Source organism: Schistocerca gregaria, chromosome 5, assembly GCF_023897955.1.
Source record: "Schistocerca gregaria isolate iqSchGreg1 chromosome 5, iqSchGreg1.2, whole genome shotgun sequence".
Classification (NCBI taxonomy): Eukaryota; Metazoa; Arthropoda; class Insecta; order Orthoptera; family Acrididae; genus Schistocerca; species Schistocerca gregaria.
In genome coordinates, this window is record NC_064924.1 from 332,503,438 (window position 1) to 332,524,527 (window position 21,090).

Here is a 21,090-nt window from a genome sequence, read left to right on the forward strand (position 1 = left end):
TTAATGTCTTTGGGAGACAGAGGACTCTGCCTGGGTCCCATGGATTTGATATCAACTTCACTTGAGCAAGTGCAGACCAGTACTTCTCGTTAAATTTAGTTTGAAAGTCTCCCAACTGCAAAACAATCACCACAAAGAACAATCACCATTTCACTAGTTTACACAACGTTGTTCCTGGATAAGTTTTACTTTTCTCCAGAATTCGTTTGTTCTCTTCCTGGTATCAGTAAATTAGGAAGAAGTCATAAGCGATGCATTCCCGGATGTTATTCTCTCTGTGACTTTCCGATCTATAATTTCCTCCACCTGCTCCTCCAAAGTATTTATATTTATAATGTAGGAGTTTGCTAGTTTCTCTCTGAAATTTCTTTCCACAGTATCTACTCATGTATTCGTGCCTGCAATTTGGGATTGGATAATTGGTATCAACTTCTCTTGATTATCAATGCTTTCTCTTACTGTATCTAATCTCTGCCTTTACAGCATCGAACTTAATGATACATACATTTTCAAATAATTCCAATTTTTCATTGATTTCGGTTTATACCTTATTTCATTTTTCCTCAATATCAAGCTGGGCTGAAGTAGCAAATTTTATTAAGGGACTAAGGCTGAAGTGAGATGCGGTGAACACTCAGTTAAATGCTAAGTTAGATGGTCATTTCAAGAAAACCCTAGACTTGATACACACAGTAGGTAATAAAATAGATACACAAACTGAAACTATAAAAGACCAGACTAAAGTTTTAAGTGCAACTCTAAGTAAAGAGTTAGACTCTGTAAGTTCTAAGTTACATGCTCCGAATGAAATTTGAAAAAGCCAAACAACAAACATAGATTCATTGTGCGTCAAAGTAGGCCCTCAGAATAAAGAATCGAGTACTCTGTGCGAAGGCACGATTGCTTTGGAAACTAAATTTGATGCTAAATGTAATAATAAAGAACCCAGTCTTATGGAACAATTAGAATCTTGTGAAAATGTATGCAATGTTAAATGTAATTCTGTAAGACAGAAATGAATATCTTAAAACAGAGCACAGATTGACCTAAGGAATTAATATTGATTATTCAATCGAAAATTCCAGGTGTTAGTATCCAAACTGTCAGTTTGCGAATAAACAATGTAGAACAAAATTTTAAAGAAAAACTAGCCAACTTTGACAATATAAAAAAGTTGTCTGGTGGAACCATTTGAGATAATTGTAGATCGAGAAATTACTGAGAGTATAATCACCGGAAATGTTTAGACTGTTGCTTTTTCCAATCCTAATGATGCTAACAAGTTTATGGACAAAGAAATCAAACTTGTCCATGACAGAGTGGAAAACGGAATAACTGTACTTAATTTTGTGTTTCCTAATAAAGTGGTAATTACTTCATTGTAGGGAGACTTTCACACAGAATTTAATGAGAAATATTGGTTCATGAATAATCAAGTGAGGTTAATGTCAGATACATGGGATCTGACATCGCTGAAGCCCTTCTCAATTTCCGTGGTTTTCTATAACGTTCAACTTATTTTCCATAAGCTGGCCAAAGAATCAGGCTACACAGCTACCCATACGCATACAATGAAACACAAAGACACAAACAGGAAGGGTACAGTAAACTGAACTGTCATGTGTTGGAGGGAGAAAAGTGTGCACATAGTGATAGGTATGCACACCTGGTTATGTGAGGTGACGGTTCCACATCATATAAAGGTATGTACAGGGATATATTTATATATGAAGAGCTAAGAGTATTTATGGTTATGATGACAGTATTACACTAGTATGTGTACATTAGAGGAGGAGGAACATATTGTGGTTTGTTATGCTACATCGTATACTTAAGTGGACAGAAGTGGTGTCTAACGACTATTCTGACGAATTTTAGGATAAAGAGACAAGCAGAGTTATGTAGGAGTATGTATATATATTTTAAACAATATTTCCAAGTGTAGGAACATAGGACTGGAAGAGTAATGGAGGACTTTAAGGGTTAAAGGAAGTATTGAGAAGCAAATGTAAGGAGTGAAGTTGGATGATAATTTCTCTAAGAGGTATTTGAATTCTATGGTATATAAAGATGTATGGTAGGCCAATGGACTATGGAGTCTACTCAGGAAGGAGAAGGAGGGTGCACCCAGCTTGATTGCATGGAAAAGGGCTGGTAGGCAGACCCAAGAAAGGCTGACCTATACTGTGTGGGCAGGGGCACCAAGAAGGGGATTGACTTGTACCATAGTATATTAGGAATTCGTTTAAAGAGGCGTACCTACCAAAACGGAAGGAGGAAGTGCTTTCATAGTATCAATCCGTATGTAAGGTATAGGTACTATGCCTAAAGGAAAAGGACAGTATCATGACAAAAGTCACACATTTTTAGAGACTATTCTGGTAAGTTTGAATTCTCATTTCCACTTGCATTATTATGTTTGTGTGAAGTTATATTTGTTGAAAAGAACACCTTTATTTACTCAGACTTCACCAGATTGTAAAAGGTATTGAATAAATCCATGCTTAGTAAAAGTAGTACATGAAGTAAGAGCAAACAGCAGCATACACTTGGCAATGCACGCTTGGAATTTACTATTGGAAAAGGAACAGAAAGATTCTTGTCCTTACAAAGTTTACATTGATCAAAAGGTCCATGATTATAACGGTATTAACATGGAAAAGGAAAGAGAGGTATATAATGTACCCGATGGCTAGAAAAATGTTATGTAAATTGATGGAAACACAAAGTAATATTGTATGAATACAATATTGATGTACATGACAAACATGTTCAAAATATCGTGTGTTCGAGCTAAGGGGAGGGATATGTAGTAGAGTAGAACTGTGTCTACTACCCCACAATTATGTGTGTGCAGGTCGGACATGTATCAGACGGATGATCGGCGCAGGCAGGTAGTCACCAAGCCTGCCTAAGAAGTTACACGTCCAGCTCAAGGAATAAACACGCTGTACTCCGTGAGATATTATTGGGTGAACATTTGAATGATGTTAAAAGAAGAGAAGAGACAAGTACTTATTCTTTCTCTCTCTAACTTTCATAAGGTCTGGACAGATAGACTCTGTTTATGGAAAAATGAATGAGATGGTTTGTGGCGGACTGGAAGGTGTCGTGCTTACAAAAAAGTTTTAGTTTTATGAAAACTGTTGTGTGTGATGAAAATACAGTGAGATTGAGTCCAAAGTATTCTTGAGTGTACAGAGTTATTTTAAAAGTATAAAAAATCCTCCAGAGTAGCATCTTATCTTTGGAGAAGAAGTTGTGCAGGATATCACAGCCAGTATCCTGAAAAGAAGGGCGGCGAAGCAACTCCAAGTAAGTTTGATAGCCAAGGGGGTGTGAGAGTCTTGCACCCCAGTACCACACTGCCACCCTTAATCACCGGAATCCGCCAGAACCTGGCATAGAGTTTCAGGCTTCATCGGTGAGCAGCTGTGGAATCAGCACCGGTGAACAGCAACTGGTGCAAGTGCCATCGGTTGCTGGTTTCTGAGTCGGCGTCGCCGCGATGTGTGTGAGCTGTATATTCCCCACACTGGATTTTTTTAGTTGAATCATTCTCGTCGTATCTCTTCTTAGTCTAATACGTCGAGGTCTTCTATCCATTCTTTTAATGTTATTACTTCCCTACATCTTTCCCTTTGCTACATTCACAAATTTTCCTTTTCATTTGATTTCTGGGCTAAATAAAGTTTCTCGTAACAATTTTCTCATCTTTTTATACTCGGTTGCTATGGCAACATGTAACATCCACTTTTCTCGTTTTCGTCTCGAATTACCATTTTTTTGGGTCCTGTCGTGGTCGCTACGTCCTAACGTGGAGCTGGTTTGCAAACTTCCCACCTCTCTCCCACAAGTAGACTTATTTGGTATGCACAACCGATCTTTGTCTCTGGAAAGCTGGCCATATTGATCTCCAAAAACTACTTCTCTGAAGAATAATGCTGGTTGAGGGAATTTATCAGATTCTCTCTTTACTCTTGAAATAATTTGGTACTCAAAGAATACTTTTAGTTCGGTCATGGTATATCTCAACTTCCACAAGAAACAAATTCACCATTTCTCATATAAATATTCGAACTCGTGCGAGTCAACCAAGTCGTCAAACATCATACTCTGTTAAGATACATTTATAACAGGGTTGGTTTAATAACCACCAGAAAATACAAACATGTCTTGCTTCTAGCAAGTCCAACTCATGAATTACTTAAAAGTCTAATTGCATTACTTCATTTGCTCTTAACAATCATCACATGTACACTGAAACTTTCTGGATCATACAGCAGGTACTTGACGGCTGCTGCATCCATGTGTTGCTCATGACTTTTTTTAAACCTACACACAATGCGCAGTAGGTCGGATTCATCTCTCTCACACTTCTATTTAAAATATAGTGTGTTTGAACTGGAGGAAGACCAAGTGGTTCTAGAATTTACGCAGAAATTCTCGAAGCACTAAACAAAGATTCCAAGACTTACCAAGCGGGAAAGCGCCGGTAGATAGGCACATGGAATAAAACACACACACACACACACACACACACACACACACACACACACACACACACACACACCCATCCGCACATACACAAACACAAGCAGACATATTTAAAGGCAAAGAGTAAGGGCAGAGATGTCACTCGAACCAAACTGCCCTTGTCAAAGATCTACTGTCCTACACTCGTAGTCTCTGCTGGAAATATCACTTTCCCACGAAGAAAAATAATCCTGATCCCACTCCTAATTATCCAACTCCCCAAGACACTATCCAAATTGAACCCGGCCTGCAACAGTTCCGTCCTCCATCTCAGTGGGACCCACCTCCTCTTCCTCAAAATCACCCTCTCCAAACCTTCCAGGAATTTCTCACTTCCAGCCTTGCCTCTCAATCTTTTTTGAAAAACCTTAATCCTATTCCTAACATCACCATAGCCGAAGCCCAGGCTATCCGTGATCTGAAAGCTGACCGATCCATCATCATTCTTCCGGCTGACAAGGGTTCCACGACCTTGGTACTTTATCGTCGGGAGTATGTGGCTGAGGGACTGCGTCAGCTTTCAGACAACTCTACATACAAAGTTTGCCAAGGTAATCCCATTCCTGATGTCCAGGCGGAACTTCAAGGAATCCTCAGAACCTTAAGCCCCCTACAAAACCTTTCACCTGACTCCATCAAACTCCTGACCCCACCAACACCTCGCACTCCTACCTTCTACCTACTTCCTAAAATTCACAAACCCAAACATCCTGGCCGCCCCATTGTAGCTGGTTACCAAGCCCCCACAGAACGTATCTCTGCCTACGTGGATCAACACCTTCAACCCATTACATGCAGTCTCCCATCCTTCATCAAAGACACCAATCACTTTCTCGATCGCCTGGAATCCGTACCCAGTCTGTTACCCCCGGAAACCATCCTTGTAACCATTGATGCCACATCCCTATACACGAATATCCCGCACGTCCAGGGCCTCGCTGCAATGGAGCACTTCCTTTCACGCCGATCACCTGCCACCCTACCTAAAACCTCTTTCCTCGTTGCCTTAGCCAGCTTCATCCTGACCCACAACTTCTTCACTTTTGTAGGCCAGACATACCAACAATTAAAGGGAACAGCCATGGGTACCAGGATGGTCCCCTCGTATGCCAACCTATTTATGGGTCGCTTAGAGGAAGCCTTCTTGGTTACCCAAGCCTGCCAACCCAAAGTTTGGTACAGATTTATTGATGACATCTTCATGATCTGGACTCACAGCGAAGAACAACTCCAGAATTTCCTCTCCAACTTCAACTCCTTTGGTTCCATCAGATTCACCTGGTCCTACTCCAAATCCCATGCCACTTTCCTAGACATTGACCTCCATCTTCCAATGGCCATCTTCACACTTCCGTCCACATCAAACTCACCAACAAGCAACAGTACCTCCATTATGACAGCTGCCACCCATTCCAAATCAAACGGTCCCTTCCCTACAGCCTAGGCTTTCGTGGCAAACGAATCTGCTCCAGTCCTGAATCCCTCGACCATTACACCAGCAACCTGAAAACAGCTTTCGCATCCCGCAACTACCCTCCCGACCTGGTACAGAAGCAGACAACCAGAGCCACTTCCTCATCCCCTCAAACCCAGAACCTCACACAGAAGAACCCCAAAAGTGCCCCACTTGTGACAGAATACTTCCCGGGACTGGATCAGACCTTGAATGTGGCTCTCCAGCAGGGATACGACTTCCTAAAATCCTGCCCCAAAATGAGATCCATCCTTCATGAAATCCTCCCCACTCCACCAAGAGTGTCTTTCCGCCGTCCACCTAACCTTCGTAACCTCTTGGTTCATCCCTATGAAATCCCCAAACCACCTTCCCTACCCTCTGGCTCCTACCCTTGCAACCGCCCCCGGTGTAAAACCTGTCCTATGCACCCTCCAACCACCACCTACTCCAGTCCTGTAACCCGGAAGGTGTACACGATCAAAGGGAGAGCCATACGTGAAAGCACCCACGTGATTTACCAACTGACCTGCCTGCACTGTGACGCTTTCTATGTGGGAATGACCAGCAAAAACTGTCCATTCGCATGAATGGACACAGGCAGACAGTGTTTGTTGGTAATGAGGATCACCCTGTGGCTAAACATGCCTTGGTGCACGGCCAGCACATCTTGGCACAGTGTTACAACGTCCGAGTTATCTGGATACTTCCCACCAACACCAACCTATCCGAACTCCGGAGATGGGAACTCGCCCTTCAGTATATCCTCTCTTCTCGATATCTGCCAGGCCTCAACCTCCGCTAATTTCTAGTTGCCGCCGCTCATACCTCACCTGTCTTTCAACAACTTCTTTGCCTCTGTACTTCCGCCTCGACTGACATCTCTGCCCTTACTTTTTACTCTTTGCCTTTAAATATGTCTGCTTGTGTCTGTGTATGTGCGGATGTGTGTGTGTGTGTGTGTGTGTGTGTGTGTGTGTGTGTGTGTGCGCGTGTGTGTGCGTGCGCGAGTGTACACCTGTCCTTTTTTTCCCCTAAGGGAAGTCTTTCCGCTCCCGGGATTGGAATGACTCCTTACCCTCTCCCTTAAAACCCACATCCTTTCGTCTTTCCCTCTCCTTCCTGAAAAAGCAACCATCGGTTGCGAAAGCTAGTAATTCTGTGTGTGTGTTTGTGTGTTTTGTTCATTGTGCCTGTCTGCCGGCGCTTTCCCGCTTGGTAAGTCTTGGAATCTTTGTTTTTAATATATTTTTCCCATGTGGAAGTTTCTTTATATATATATATATATATATATATATATATATATATATATATATATATATATATATATATTCCTGGAAATGGGAAAAAGAACACATTGACACCGGTGTGTCAGACCCACCATACTTGCTCCGGACACTGCGAGAGGGCTGTACAAGCAATGATCACACGCACGGCACAATGGACACACCAGGAACCGCAGTGTTGGCCGTCGAATGGCATAAGCTGCGCAGCATTTGTGCACCGCCGCCGTCGGTGTCAGCCAGTTTGCCGTGGCATACGGAGCTCCATCGCAGTCTTTAACACTGGTAGCATGCCGCGACAGTGTGGACGTGAACAGTAAGTGTCGTTGATGGACTTTGAGCCAGGGCGTATAGTGGGCATGCGGGAGGCCGGGTGGATGTACCGCCGAATTGCTCAACACGTGGGGCATGAGGTCTCCACAGTACATCGATGTTGTCGCCAGTGGTCGGCGGAAGGTGCACTTGCCCGTCGACCTGGGACCGGACCGTAGCGACGCACGGATGCACGCCAAGACCGTAGGATCCTACGCAGTGCCGTAGGGGACCGCACCGCCACTTCCCAGCAAATTAGGGACACTGTTGCTCCTGGGGTATCGGCGAGGACCATTCGCAACCGTCTCCATGAAGCTGGGTTACGGTCCCGCACACCGTCAGGCCGTCTTCCGCTGACGCCCCAACATCATGCAGCCCGCCTCCAGTGGTGTTGCGACAGGCGTGAATGGAGGGACGAATGGAGACGTGTCGTCTTCAGCGATGAGAGTCGCTTCTGTCTTGGTGCCAATGATGGTCGTATGTGTGTTTGGTGCCGTGCAGGTGAGCGCCACAATCTGGACTGTATACGACCGAGGCACACAGGGCCAACACCCGGCATTATGGTGTGGGGAGCGATCTCCTACACTGGCCGTACACCTCTGGTGATCGTCGAGGGGACACTGAATAGTGCACGGTACATCCAAACCGTCATCGAACCCATCGTTCTACCATTCCTAGACCGGCAAGGGAACTTGCTGTTCCAACAGGACAATGCACGTCCGCATGCATCCTGTGCGACCCAACGTGCTCTAGAAGGTGTAAGTCAACTACCCTGGCCAGTAAGGTCTCCTGATCTGTCCCCCATTGAGCATGTTTGGGACTGGATGAAGCGTCGTCTCACGCGGTCTGCACGTCCAGCACGAGCGCTGGTCCAACTGAGGCGGCAGGTGGAAATGGCATGTCAAGCCGTCTCCATGGGAGAATTGCAGCCTGCATTGCTGCGAAAGGTGTAATACACTGTACTAGTGTCGACATTGTGCATGCTCTGTTGCCTGTGTCTATGTGCCTGTGGTTCTGCCAGTGTGATCATGTGATGTATCTGACCCCAGGAAAATGTCAATAAAGTTTCCCCTTCCTGGGACAATGAATTCACGGTGTTCTTATTTCAATTTCCAGGAGTGTATATATATTCCAAGACTTACCAAGCGGGAAAGCGCCGGCAGACAGGCACATGAACAAAACACACAAACACACACACAGAATTACTAGCTTTCGCAACCGATGGTTGCTTCTTCAGGAAGGAGAGGGAAAGACGAAAGGATGTGGGTTTTAAGGGAGAGGGTAAGGAGTCATTCCAATCCCGGGAGCGGAAAGACTTCCCTTAGGGGAAAAATGTACACTCGTGCGCGCGCGCCCACACACACACACACACACACACACACACACACACACACACACACACACACACACACACACACACATACACACATCCATCTGCACATACACAGACACAAGCAGACATATTTAAAGGCAAAGAGTAAAAAGTAAGGGCAGAGATGTCAGTCGAGGCGGAAGTACAGAGGCAAAGAAGTTGTTGAAAGACAGGTGAGGTATGAGCGGCGGCAACTTGAAATTAACGGAGGTTGAAGCCTGGCGGATATCGAGAAGAGAGGATATACTGAAGGGCGAGTTCCCATCTCCGGAGTTCGGATAGGTTGGTGTTGGTGGGAAGTATCCAGATAACTCGGACGTTGTAACACTGTGCCAAGATGTGCTGGCCGTGCATCAAGGCATGTTTAGCCACAGGGTGATCCTCATTACCAACAAACACTGTCTGCCTGTGTCCATTCATGCGAATGGACAGTTTGTTGCTGGTCATTCCCACATAGAAAGCGTCACAGTGCAGGCAGGTCAGTTGGTAAATCACGTGGGTGCTTTCACACGTGGCTCTCCCTTTGATCGCGTACACCTTCCGGGTTACAGGACTGGAGTAGGTGGTGGTGGGAGGGTGCATAGGACAGGTTTTACACAGGGGGCGGTTGCAAGGGTAGGAGCCAGAGGGTAGGGAAGGTGGGCAGTAACATGACAGTATGGAGTGTTCTGTTTCCACTTGTTCTGTGGCTGCCTACATGTTTCAGTAAATAGACAGTAGTGCACTTGGGTATAAACCACAGTGAGTCACCGAGCGATGAATATATTATAACGTACTTGCCGATAATATGGTCGGTGGCGCTTTGTGAACCTTTCGTTCAGGAAATGTTTGAGTCGTTGCATCAAAGTCTAGTTGCCTTGCCAAGTTGTATTCAGTTTCCTTAAGGCTCCCAAATCTGTGTGAAGTTGTTGGTGCTTAATTGATCTGAGACAACTGTTAACATGAGCAAGAATGTTGAAAGACATTTCTGCTTCAGCTACAGTCACTGGAAGTGTGTAAAAGATATACATACAAATACCTTCCGAAACAAGCTTGAAATTTTAAGCATATGCATTTTATTAAAGAGTTCCAATGTATTCAAAGTTCGTAGTACGTATTGTTTTCTAACATTTGATTTCTTCTTCAAAATCTCTTGGGACATAACCTGCATGCCTCAGCTACCTGATCGTCAGTCAGCTGTAAGTATCTTTATAAAACCCAAATGTTTCATCGAAAATCTTCACTGATTCTGATCGGGTTATCAGGTTTTCAAGTTAGACAGTAGATTGTTAATTACGACATAAAATATATTTATCTTGAATAAATCTTCTGAATTGACATCTGCCTCTTCATTCCTGTCTTCACTATGAAATGATTTACTCTTCTTATTGCACACCTCCAGAAATTCAGGATTGATATTAAGTGCAGTGGGAGAATAGCCTCCCAATTTCCTTGGAGATATTACGAGTCATTAAATAAACTCTGTGTCTTACCTCAGTGTCAGTGGCAGTATTTAGAGCTTGTAGTAATTTGCTTCTGTACCAATTACTTCAGCTGAGTTGATGCCACGATTAAATACTTGCATGGTATCACATAATCCAAAACACCTCATGACACAAAATGTGCTTCAGCTGATAAATTTAATTTACTGATAGTTTCAACAGAAATGGTAGTTTTGTCCAGATGAGCTGCAATTGGTATTCCGGCATCAACCCAAGCAATCCAGTGATATCAGACATGGAATATAATGAGCTTCCAACAATGTTTCAGAACAGATGGGCTGCTACTGAATAGGATGTGAAGATGTTGAATCACTTGGAAAAAAGAATCTGCTTCATGACAACTCTCGGCTGCATGTGCTCCAAATAAAGTTTTAACAAGCACATAAAGGAAATTTTGCCAGAGGATTTCACTGAAGAAAATGTCTGAGCTCCTCTATAAGACTGTCTATCGTATTTTACAGACTATAAGACAGACCTTAAAAAAATTCTTAGTTTATACAACCAAACTGACCTTTAAAATTCCCGAAATATGGCATGTAAACTTTCTTCTTATTCTTCCTCCTCTTGCTCTTCCTCTTCCTCTTTGTTGTCACCGTTGTCCACTTCATATATAAGATGACCCCCTGCGGGTCCAGGGATTAGAGTAGACCCGAGGTATTCTTGCCTTCGTAAGAGGCGACTAAAAGGAGTCTCACAATTTTGGCCTTTGTGATGGTCCCCTGTAGGGTTTGACCTCTATTTTTCAAAATTTTCCCAAAGGGCAAGCCAGCTGGGGAAGGGCACCTTGCGTGATGCATCGTGTCCATCATGCCTTGAGATATTTAGCCCACTTTCTCGGCGTTGCACTGCAGTCCAGCTCATTCTTCATCTCTTGAGCAAGGACACCTTCCTGGGTGCATTCTCCTCCACCCGCTATGCAGTGTCGTTTTCTGTGCCGACGGTGGCCATGGACTTCTTTGCACCTTCTGTCCAGCACAGTAGCCAGTCCGTTGTGGTGGGGCCGCCATGTAACCTGTTGGTTGTAGCCTCCTGACAACACAGGGATCATTCTGCTGATGCCCACGCTGTTAACTCCCCACATATGTCAAGGAGGAAATGCCTGTCACCATAGGGTATCAGGACTCCAAGCAATGGCCATCCTGCCAGGTGGCCTTTGCTGCAGCTGGGTGGTGCCTGTGGAGAAGGCCCCTGGTCAGAGTTGGTGGCATCAGGGCGGATGACGTGCGATTGAGCGTACCACGTCATCACTTGCTGGTGACCAAACACGGGCAGTTTCTAAGTGTTCAAAGTCTCAGTACAGTGCAAGAAAGTACAATCCTAAATCATTCCCCTCCCTGGCCACATCATGGGAGGAATGCCAGGCTAAGGATGGCAGTGAACCTTATTCATCCTGGTTCCTCATATGTACAAGAACTGATGGGGGCTCCGTCATTTCGATGAAGCCACAGTTTTTTGTATAGCATTTGGAGGACAAGTTTGTGGAGGTGGAGGGCTTGTCCAGCATGTGATCTGGGTCATCTTGATTAAAACAGCATCCTCTGCCCAGTCTCGGACTTAAATCGGTTGTAACAAGTTGGGGGATGTTTCTGTTACCATCACGCCACATAAGAGCTTAAATGTGATCCAGGTTATTATCTTCCACAGGGACCTTCTTTTGCAGTCTGATGACGAGCTGCACGCCAATTTAGAGTGGCGAGGTGTTGATTTTGTACGGTGTGTCCATTGGGGTCCGAGGGATAATCAGGTTGCCACCAGTGCCTTCATCTTGACCTTCGAGGGTGACTCCTTACCCGAGAAGGACAAGGCAGTGGTCTACTGCTATGATGTCAAGCCAAATATCCCTCCCCCGAAGCGGTGCTTTAGGTGCTGGAAGTTTGGCTATATGTCTTCACACTGTACTTCCAGCGTCACATGTTGAGATTATGTACATCTATCACATCCCAATAATCCACTTGCCCCGCTTCCCATCTGTCTGAACTGCGGAGAGCATCATTCACCTTGCTCGCCAGACTGCAGGATTTTACAGAAAGAGAGGAAAATCATGGAATCTGGACCGACTGACCTACACTGAGGCTTGTCTTGTTCAATATCAGTTTGCAACTATGAACAAAAGTAATGAAACTGACCAATAAAACAATCAATCAATCAATATACTGACAGATGACATTTTCAAACAAATAGAGGTTCGATAAATATGTGCCTACCATGTGGTAAATAAATTGTCAAATCATGAAGCACAGTTAATAATACACTCCTGGAAATTGAAATAAGAACACCGTGAATTCATTGTCCCAGGATGGGGAAACTTTATTGACACATTCCTGGGGTCAGATACATCACATGATCACACTGACAGAACCACAGGCACATAGACACAGGCAACAGAGAATGCACAATGTTGGCACTAGTACAGTGTATATCCACCTTTCGCAGCAATGCAGGCTGCTATTCTCCCATGGAGACGATCGTAGAGATGCTGGATGTAGTCCTGTGGAACGGCTTGACATGCCATTTCCACCTGGCGCCTCAGTTGGACCAGCGCTCGTGCTGGACGTGCAGACTGCGTGAGACGACGCTTCATCCAGTCCCAAACATCTCAATGAGGGACAGATCCGGAGATCTTGCTGGCTTACACCTTCTAGAGCACGTTGGGTGGCACGGGATACATGTGGACGTGCATTGTCCTGTGGGAACAGCAAGTTCCCTTGCCGGTCTAGGAATGGTAGAACGATGGGTTCGATGACGGTTTGGATGTACCGTGCACTATTCAGTGTCCCCTCGTCGATCACCAGAGGTGTACGGCCAGTGTAGGAGATCGCTCCCCACACCATGATGCCGGGTGTTGGCCCTGTGTGCCTTGGTCGTATGCAGTCCTGATTGTGGCGCTCACCTGCACGGCGCCAAACACGCATACGACCATCATTGGCACCAAGGCAGAAGCGACTCTCATCGCTGAAGATGACACATCTCCATTCGTCCCGCCATTCACGCCTGTCGCGACACCACTGGAGGCGGGCTGCACGATGTTGGGGCGTGAGCGGAAGACGGCCTAACGGTGTGCGGGACTGTAACCCAGCTTCATGGAGACGGTTGCGAATGGTCCTCGCCGATACCCCAGGAGCAACAGTGTCCCTAATTTGCTGGGAAGTGGCGGTGCGGTCCCCTACGGCACTGCGTAGGATCCTACGGTCTTGGCGTGCATCCGTGCGTCGCTGCGGTCCAGTCCCAGGTCGACGGGCAAGTGCACCTTCCGCCGACCACTGGCGACAACATCGATGTACTGTGGAGACCTCACGCCCCACGTGTTAAGCAATTCGGCGGTATGTCCACCCGGTCTCCCGCATGCCCACTATACGCCCTCGCTCAAAGTCCGTCAACTGCACATACGGTTCATGTCCATGCTGTCGTGGCATGCTACCAGTGTTAAAGACTGCGATGGAGCTCCGTATGCCACGGCAAACTGGCTGACACTGATGGCGGCGGTGCACAAATGCTGCGCAGCTAGCGCCATTCGATGGCCAACACCGCGGTTCCTGGCGTGTCCTCTGTGCCGTGCGTGTGATCATTGCTTGTACAGCCCTCTCGCAGTGTCCGGAGCAAGTATGGTGGGTCTGACACACCGGTGTCAATGTGTTCTTTTTTCCATTTCCAGGAGTGTACGAGTGCCTATATCCTGTGGCTATGACTTCCTCATATGCCACTGCTACGAGATCAGTTGTAGCCCCATCCGGCCCACTAATTCTAGTCGGCTCTCAGTGCCAGAAGCCTACACCTGTCCACTTGATGGCGGAGGCCACTCCCCCCCCCCCCCCCCCCCCTCCTCAGTTACTTGCGCACCACCTACCTCAGGAGCAGTGTCGCCCCAACCATAGGGGAGATATTAGTTCCCACTTCTCAGCCGGAGAAGTGTAAGTTGTCTTTGGCTCCTTTTGCCTGGGAGGTGTCCCTTGGGTCACTCCCTTCTCAGGTTTATGCTAATGGGAGAGATGACGCCCGCCTGTGACTGATGTGCCAAAACGCAGCTGGTCATAGGGCTTCACGATCATCCTGAGTCTCGGAGACTGAAGCAGTGAAACCCTCCCAGCCAGAGAAACCTAAGGGGCAGTGGGAAAAGTCCAAAAAGAAGACCCCTAAGACCAAGGAAATTGTGGTGGCACCCACACTACCGCCACCTGCAAACTCTGCAACTGGGGTTAAGGTGGGGATTCTGGCATCTGCTGAGGACCTTTAGACCCAGTGGGTGTAGATTGCTGAGGCAATAAGTCGGTGGCAACAGGTGACCCTGAGGTGTAACCTGCCCCATTGAGCGTTCCATGCCTTCCCAGTCTCACGGCGACATCGTCCTCTAGTGGAATTGCAGCAGTTTTTCCACCACCTGGCTGAGCTACGGCATCTGTTAAGTTTTACACTTGCTATCTGCTTTGCCCTCCAGGAAACCTGGTTCCCGGCAGTGTGGACCCCTGCCCTCTGCGGCTATAAGGGATATTACAGGAACTGCAGCGACTATAATAGTGTCAGGTGGAGTTTGCGTTCATGGTCTAAATTCAGTCTGTAGTGAAACTGTGCCCCTTCAAACCCCTCTTGAAGCTGTGACTGTCAGAATAAGGATGACACAGGAAATAACTGTCTGCAATGTATATAGTGCAGTACCCCTGAATGTATTGGCTGCACTGATTGATCAACTCCCTAAACCTTTCCTACTTTTGGGAGATTTTAATACCCACAACCCCTTGTAGGGTGCCACCGTGCTTACTGTCCAAGGCAGAGATGTCGAAACTTTACTGTCCCAGTTTGACCTCTGCCTCTTAAATACTGGAGCTGCAACACATTTCAGTGTGGCTCATGGTAGTTACTCGGCCATTGATACATCCATTTGCAGCCCAGGACTTCTCCCATCTATTCACTGGAGAGCACATAACGACCTATGTGGTAGTGACCACTTCCCCATCTTCCTGTCGCTGCCCCAGCGTCAGGCCCACAGACACCTGTCCAGATGGGCTTTAAACAAGGCAGACTGGGAAACTTTCACCTCTGCAGTCACCGTTCTCTCCTCCACATGGTAACATCGATGTTATTATGGTTGAGCAGGTGACTAAGACAATCATTATTGCAGCGGAAAATGCGATCCTCGTTGTATAGGGTGCCCCTGGTGGAAGGCGGTCCCTTGGTGGTCGCTGGAAGTCACTGAAGCTATTAAGGAGCGTCGGCGAGCTCTACAGCGGCACCCTTGCATGGAGCTCCTCGTAGCCTTTAAGTGGCTCCGTGCCTGCATTCGTTAGCTTATCAAAAGACGGAAGCAGGAGTGTTGGGGGAGACATCTCGACCATTGGGTGCCGTATGTCACCTTCCCAAGTCTGGACAAATATCAGACATCTTTTTGGGCACCAGACCCCAATAGCTTACCCTGGCATTAACATCAATGGCATGTTATCTACCAATGCAAATGTGATTGCAGAGCACTATGCTACCCCCCAGCCTTTCACACCCTCAAATTGCGGATGGAAAGGAAAGTCCTCTTGTTCGCTACACAGTGAACCCTATAACGTCCCATTTACAGAGTGGGAGCTCCTCAGTGCCCTAGCACATTGCCCCGACACAGCTCTTGGGCCAGATTGGGTCCACAGTCCGATGATTAAACATCTCTAGTCTGCTTACAAGTGACATCTCTTAATCTTCAACCGGATCTGGAGCAATGGCATCTTTCCATCACATAGAGATAGGACGACCTGTGGCCTGATGAATAGGGATGTTTTATAAAGGGGCATACCTACCAGAATGGAAGGAGGAAGTGAATTCATAGGGTTAACCCACATGTAAGATATAGGTACTGATCCTACGGGAAAAGGACAGCATTGTGACGGAAGTCACACATTTAATAGGAATTATTCTGATAAGTCTGAATTCTATATATCACTAGCATTGTTATGTTTTATTTGAATTTAGAAGTGGCGAAAAGAACACTTTCAGTTGCCCAGAGTTCCTCTGGACTACAAACTACTATACATAATGATACTAGTACACACTGAGGAAAAAAATAGCACAAGGAATTAGAATGAAGTACACAAGTGTCAGGAACACTCGGAGCTTACAATTGGAAACTAAAGGTTTAGTCTTCATGATTCCTAGATAAGAAAACGACCTCCAACATTGATTGAAATGTTCACGTTTAATAATTAGAGTAAAATGAAAAAATAAGGAATAGCTAAATAATAAGGAAAAAGGTATTCATGGTTATGAAAAGAACTAGGTATACTGTTGAAATATGAATTATTATATGTTATATAAATGTACATAATGATTGTATATAAAATATCGCGAGTTCAGTCTGGGGGGGAACATGTAGTGCTTCGAGAATTATCCGTAAATTCCAGAACCAGTTGGCCTTCCTCTGTCTCGAACACGATATTTTAAACAGAAGTTTGTGAGGGACTAATCCGATGTACTGCGCATTGCATGTTTATGTGTGCAGGTCTAAAAACAGTCATGACCAAAATGTGGACGCAGCTGCAGAACAGCGGTCGACAAGTACCTGCTATATGATTCATAGTTTCATGTATGTGTAGTATGTGTAGAGAACAAGGAGGAGTGTTTACGTATTATTCTGTGCTTTTAGTGACTGTGATCATTGTTAAGGACAAATGAAGAAATGAGGTTAAACTTTTAAGTAATTCATGTGTTGCACTTGCTAGAAGCAAGACATGTTAATAAATTATGTGGTTTTAAACCAACGCTATTGTAAATGTATTTAATTGAGTCTAATACGAGACGAATTGGTTGACTTGCAAACTTTTGAATATTTATGTGAGAAATGGTGAATTTGTTCTTCGTGGAAGTTAAAATATACCAAGACTAAACTAAAAGTATTCTGCAAGTATCCACTTATTTATTTTACGAGTAGAGAGAGAGAGAGAGAGAGAGAGAGAGAGAGAGAGAGAGAGAGAGAGAGAGAGAGAGAGAGCGGGGGGAGGAGGGGGGGGAGAGGTCTAGTAAATTCCCTTAACAAGCTTTATTCTTCGGAGAAGTAGTTTTTGGAGATTGATGTGGCTGACTCTCCAAAGAAGAAGATCAGCTTGTGCATACCAAGTAAGTCAACTGATGTGAGAGAGCTGTGAAGTTGGCAAAGTAGCTCCATATCAGTTCTTGTTGTCTGAAGCATTAGATCACTCTATGGTTTTAATGCCTTCTTCTACTTCTCTGTGTGGTGCAGGCCTTAAATACATATGCTGTAATGTTCCTGAGCTTTAGTTATCTATGAGTTTGGATGTGATGTGTTGGTGTTAGTAAAGAATACCTTCAAGAAGGCAGTGATGCCGTTATTGACACCTCACTGAGTTTGAATGTGATTGTGTAATAGAACTGTGAGAAGCTATTTTGCTTCTGTGATATTCCAGAAAGATGTGGCAGGAACATAGCCCCTGTACATGATTCCTGGCAGGGGTGGGCACAAGAATGTACGGTTGCAAGATGACTAGGCTCTGGATGGCCACATGGGAATACCAAGAGGGAATATGATCATGTTCAGGATATGGCTCTATCACATCATGCTGCATCTGCAGCAGCACTTTGAGCGGCAGTTGGCACCGCAGTGACATAATGAACTTGTTACAAATTGATTACTTCAAGGACATGTCTGAACCAGTCACCCCGTAATGTGCATTCCACTGACACCAAACCACTGTCATTTGAGACTTCAGTGGTGTCAAGTGAGAGCTCATTGGAGGGCAGGGTGGAGGTCTGTTGTGTTTTCTGATGAAATCTGGTTCTGCCTTGGTGCTGGTAATGGCAGTGTGTTGGTTTGGAGGAGGCTAGTTGAGGGCCAGCAAACAACCTATCTGCATGCTGGATGCACTGGACCTACACCAGGAGTTATGATCTGAAGTGGGATTTTGTATGGGGGAAGGAGCACTCTTGTGGTTCTCATGCACGCTGGACAGCAAATTCATAAGTCGGTCTGGTGATTAGATCTTTAGTGCTGCCATTCGTGTACAGAATTCCAACGGGCATTTTCCAACAGGATAACGGTCGCACACGCACCACTGGTGCAACCCAACATACTCTATAGAGTGTCAAAATGTTGCTGTGACTGGCTCAATCACCAGATCTGTCTCCAGTTAAGCAGATATGGGACATCATAAGATGACATCTGCAGCAGCATCCACAAACAACATTAACTGTCTCTGATTTGGTTGACCATGTGCAACAGGCATGGAACTCCATCCCACAAACTGACGTCCGGCACCTGTACAATGCAGTGCATGCATACATTTAACATAGTGGCGGTTACACTGGTAATTAATGTACCAGCAGCCCACATTTGCAAAGGCTTATCTTACACTTAATCAACATGTGATCTTGCAATGTATGACTTGCGTATGTCACATAGACAAATTTATTCCTGAAATTTCATTAATCTACATTAATTACTTTTGGTGTCTTGATTTTCTTTTCCATCCATGTTTACCCTCCAATGTCTTATGGGGTCGTATTGACGCCAAAGATACTGGGAGGGCTAATACACCACAATACTTGGATTACTTCCTGCATATTAATTACTCTGGAATAGACTGTTATGTGTCAAAGTAGCCTTTGCTATAAGTCATTTGTTTGAGTGATCAGCCAGTATTTTTATTTTATTCTGATAATCAACATGACCAAAGTGTGTTGAAGATATAAACAGGTTAAAAAAGTTTTCTACTTATCTCCGTAAATAAGTGTAGGCTTATGTGAAGGGGAATGGGAAATGTAAGAATAACCCCTTACCTTAGAATCAAAACAGTAACTGAAGTACATACTGTCTGTTCAAAACCACACATATGCAAAACCAGAGGTGCTGTTGAAAAATGATGTATTGTTGCTCTGACACATACTGTGTTACATGTTTAGGTTGTGCCTTGCACTCTGTCCACAAGGTGCTAGAGACATTGTTCTTGAAGACAATCTTTTATTTTATGACTTGGAGTCCTGCAATGATACATTGCAGTTTAAATGGGTCCCAAATATGCTCAGTTGGGTTCATGTTGGCACATATTACAGTGTATTCCATTTAGTTACTGCCTGCAGGAGGAAGTAGTTCTAGAGTTGGGTGTCATATGATTGCACATTATTTTTGTGAAATGTTTACTGTAGGACTGTACAATTAGTTTTTGCACCCATACTGGTCAGTCCTTAGATTATCCTGGATAGGATGAGAGAAATACCTCTTTGACTGTGGCCCAAAACATTACTGACCCATCTGGTGTTGAACCCATGGAACTGCATGTCTTAGATGCATATTGGTAATTGGCTCCCTCCATACCCTTATGAGATGACTGTCAAATATCAGAAAAATCCTGCATTTATCAATGATGAGAATCTGACATCGTTGATGCAGGTGTTCCGTTGCCTTTATTTTGTTGTTGTTGTTGTGGGATGAGGTTATCCTTTTCTTCATTATGGACATTCAGGGCCCAAATATTTGTGCCTTGGGATATTTTACGTACTGTCTCGGTCAACAGAGCCCTCATGGTTTCCTCCAATAAAGTGGTGCACAGTTCGTTTCCTCAGGGTTCCTAAATGCTGTAATTTGTATTTAATGGCCATGAACTGGTAGTGTTGACTGTGGATGATGATTACAAGCTAGATCTTTGATGTGCTTTGTCTTTTTGCCCCACTGTAGTGGTTGAATGTTTGAACAATGTTGCTTTAGTGTATACGAATGTAACAGCACAATCTCATGATGAAAACTTTACTTGCCATGAATTGACAGTTTATATATGGTCCAAGGTTGATATGATCATTGCCCGGTGTACACAAGCTACATCATTCTGTTCATGATTAGAGAGAGAGAGAGACACAAAACTTAATGTACTGAACTGCAGTGCACTGTACGTTTACTTATATCTCCGTTACACAAGTGGCTTGTTTTAGTGATACTCTGTGGTCAAAAGAGTATTGAGTAAGAGGTTCTCATTCGAAAAGCATAAACTATATGAGTCATGGATGTGGAGCAAGGCCCTTTTTTGTTTAGCTCCTGAGATGACCCACAAAAGCCTCTGTGGCAATAATTTTGTGGTTTATGAGAGGTTATGTCATAAAGGAAACTGCTTCTATGGTAACTCCTCTGACTTGGGTGAGATTACTGATGTGATTATTAAGTTGTTTGCACTCAGATTTGGCTTATACTGTTCATGGTGGTAAAGGTGAGAGTGAGTTGTCGCATATATTAACCTCCTTTCACTGCCAAGTGGATTGCTGTAGCAGAACCACTCTAGAAACGAAGTAGTTGTAACACAAATTTAAAGAACCATACAATAAGTTTTTGATCCATTATAATGTGTAGGGTATTGAGCTGATATGCACTCAGACTTACTAAGTAATATATTAAGGTGAGGATAAATGTTTGTAGTTTGAATATAAAACTGAATTTTCGCCAGCACCAGGGAGTCTTAGCAAATAATTTCCTATAAATTATTCACTAAATATGATATGAAGTGCAATTAAAAATCTGTCAATTGTGTTAATTGGAATTTGTATATTGCTGTAGGCTGAAGAATTTTTATTCAACAGACCATTGTTTGATAAGACAGCAAGAGAATGGACCAAACGACATGCCTGCTTGAACTTGGAAATGCCTTCAGAGGTAAATGGTGCTATAATTCATACATAATTGGCAGT

At 44.6% G+C, this 21,090-nt stretch overlaps 1 protein-coding gene across 1 annotated transcript in view; it reads left to right on the forward strand.

The window, feature by feature from the left end:
- The window catches only part of LOC126272776 (ubiquitin-conjugating enzyme E2 T-like), a 61,177-nt gene that overhangs the window by 36,710 nt on the left and 3,377 nt on the right, over nucleotides 1–21,090 (forward strand). Inside the window, exon 4 of the mRNA XM_049975921.1 lies at nucleotides 20,960–21,055. Within this exon, the coding sequence (XP_049831878.1) occupies nucleotides 20,960–21,055 (96 nt within the window). The remainder of the gene's footprint in view (nucleotides 1–20,959; nucleotides 21,056–21,090) is intronic.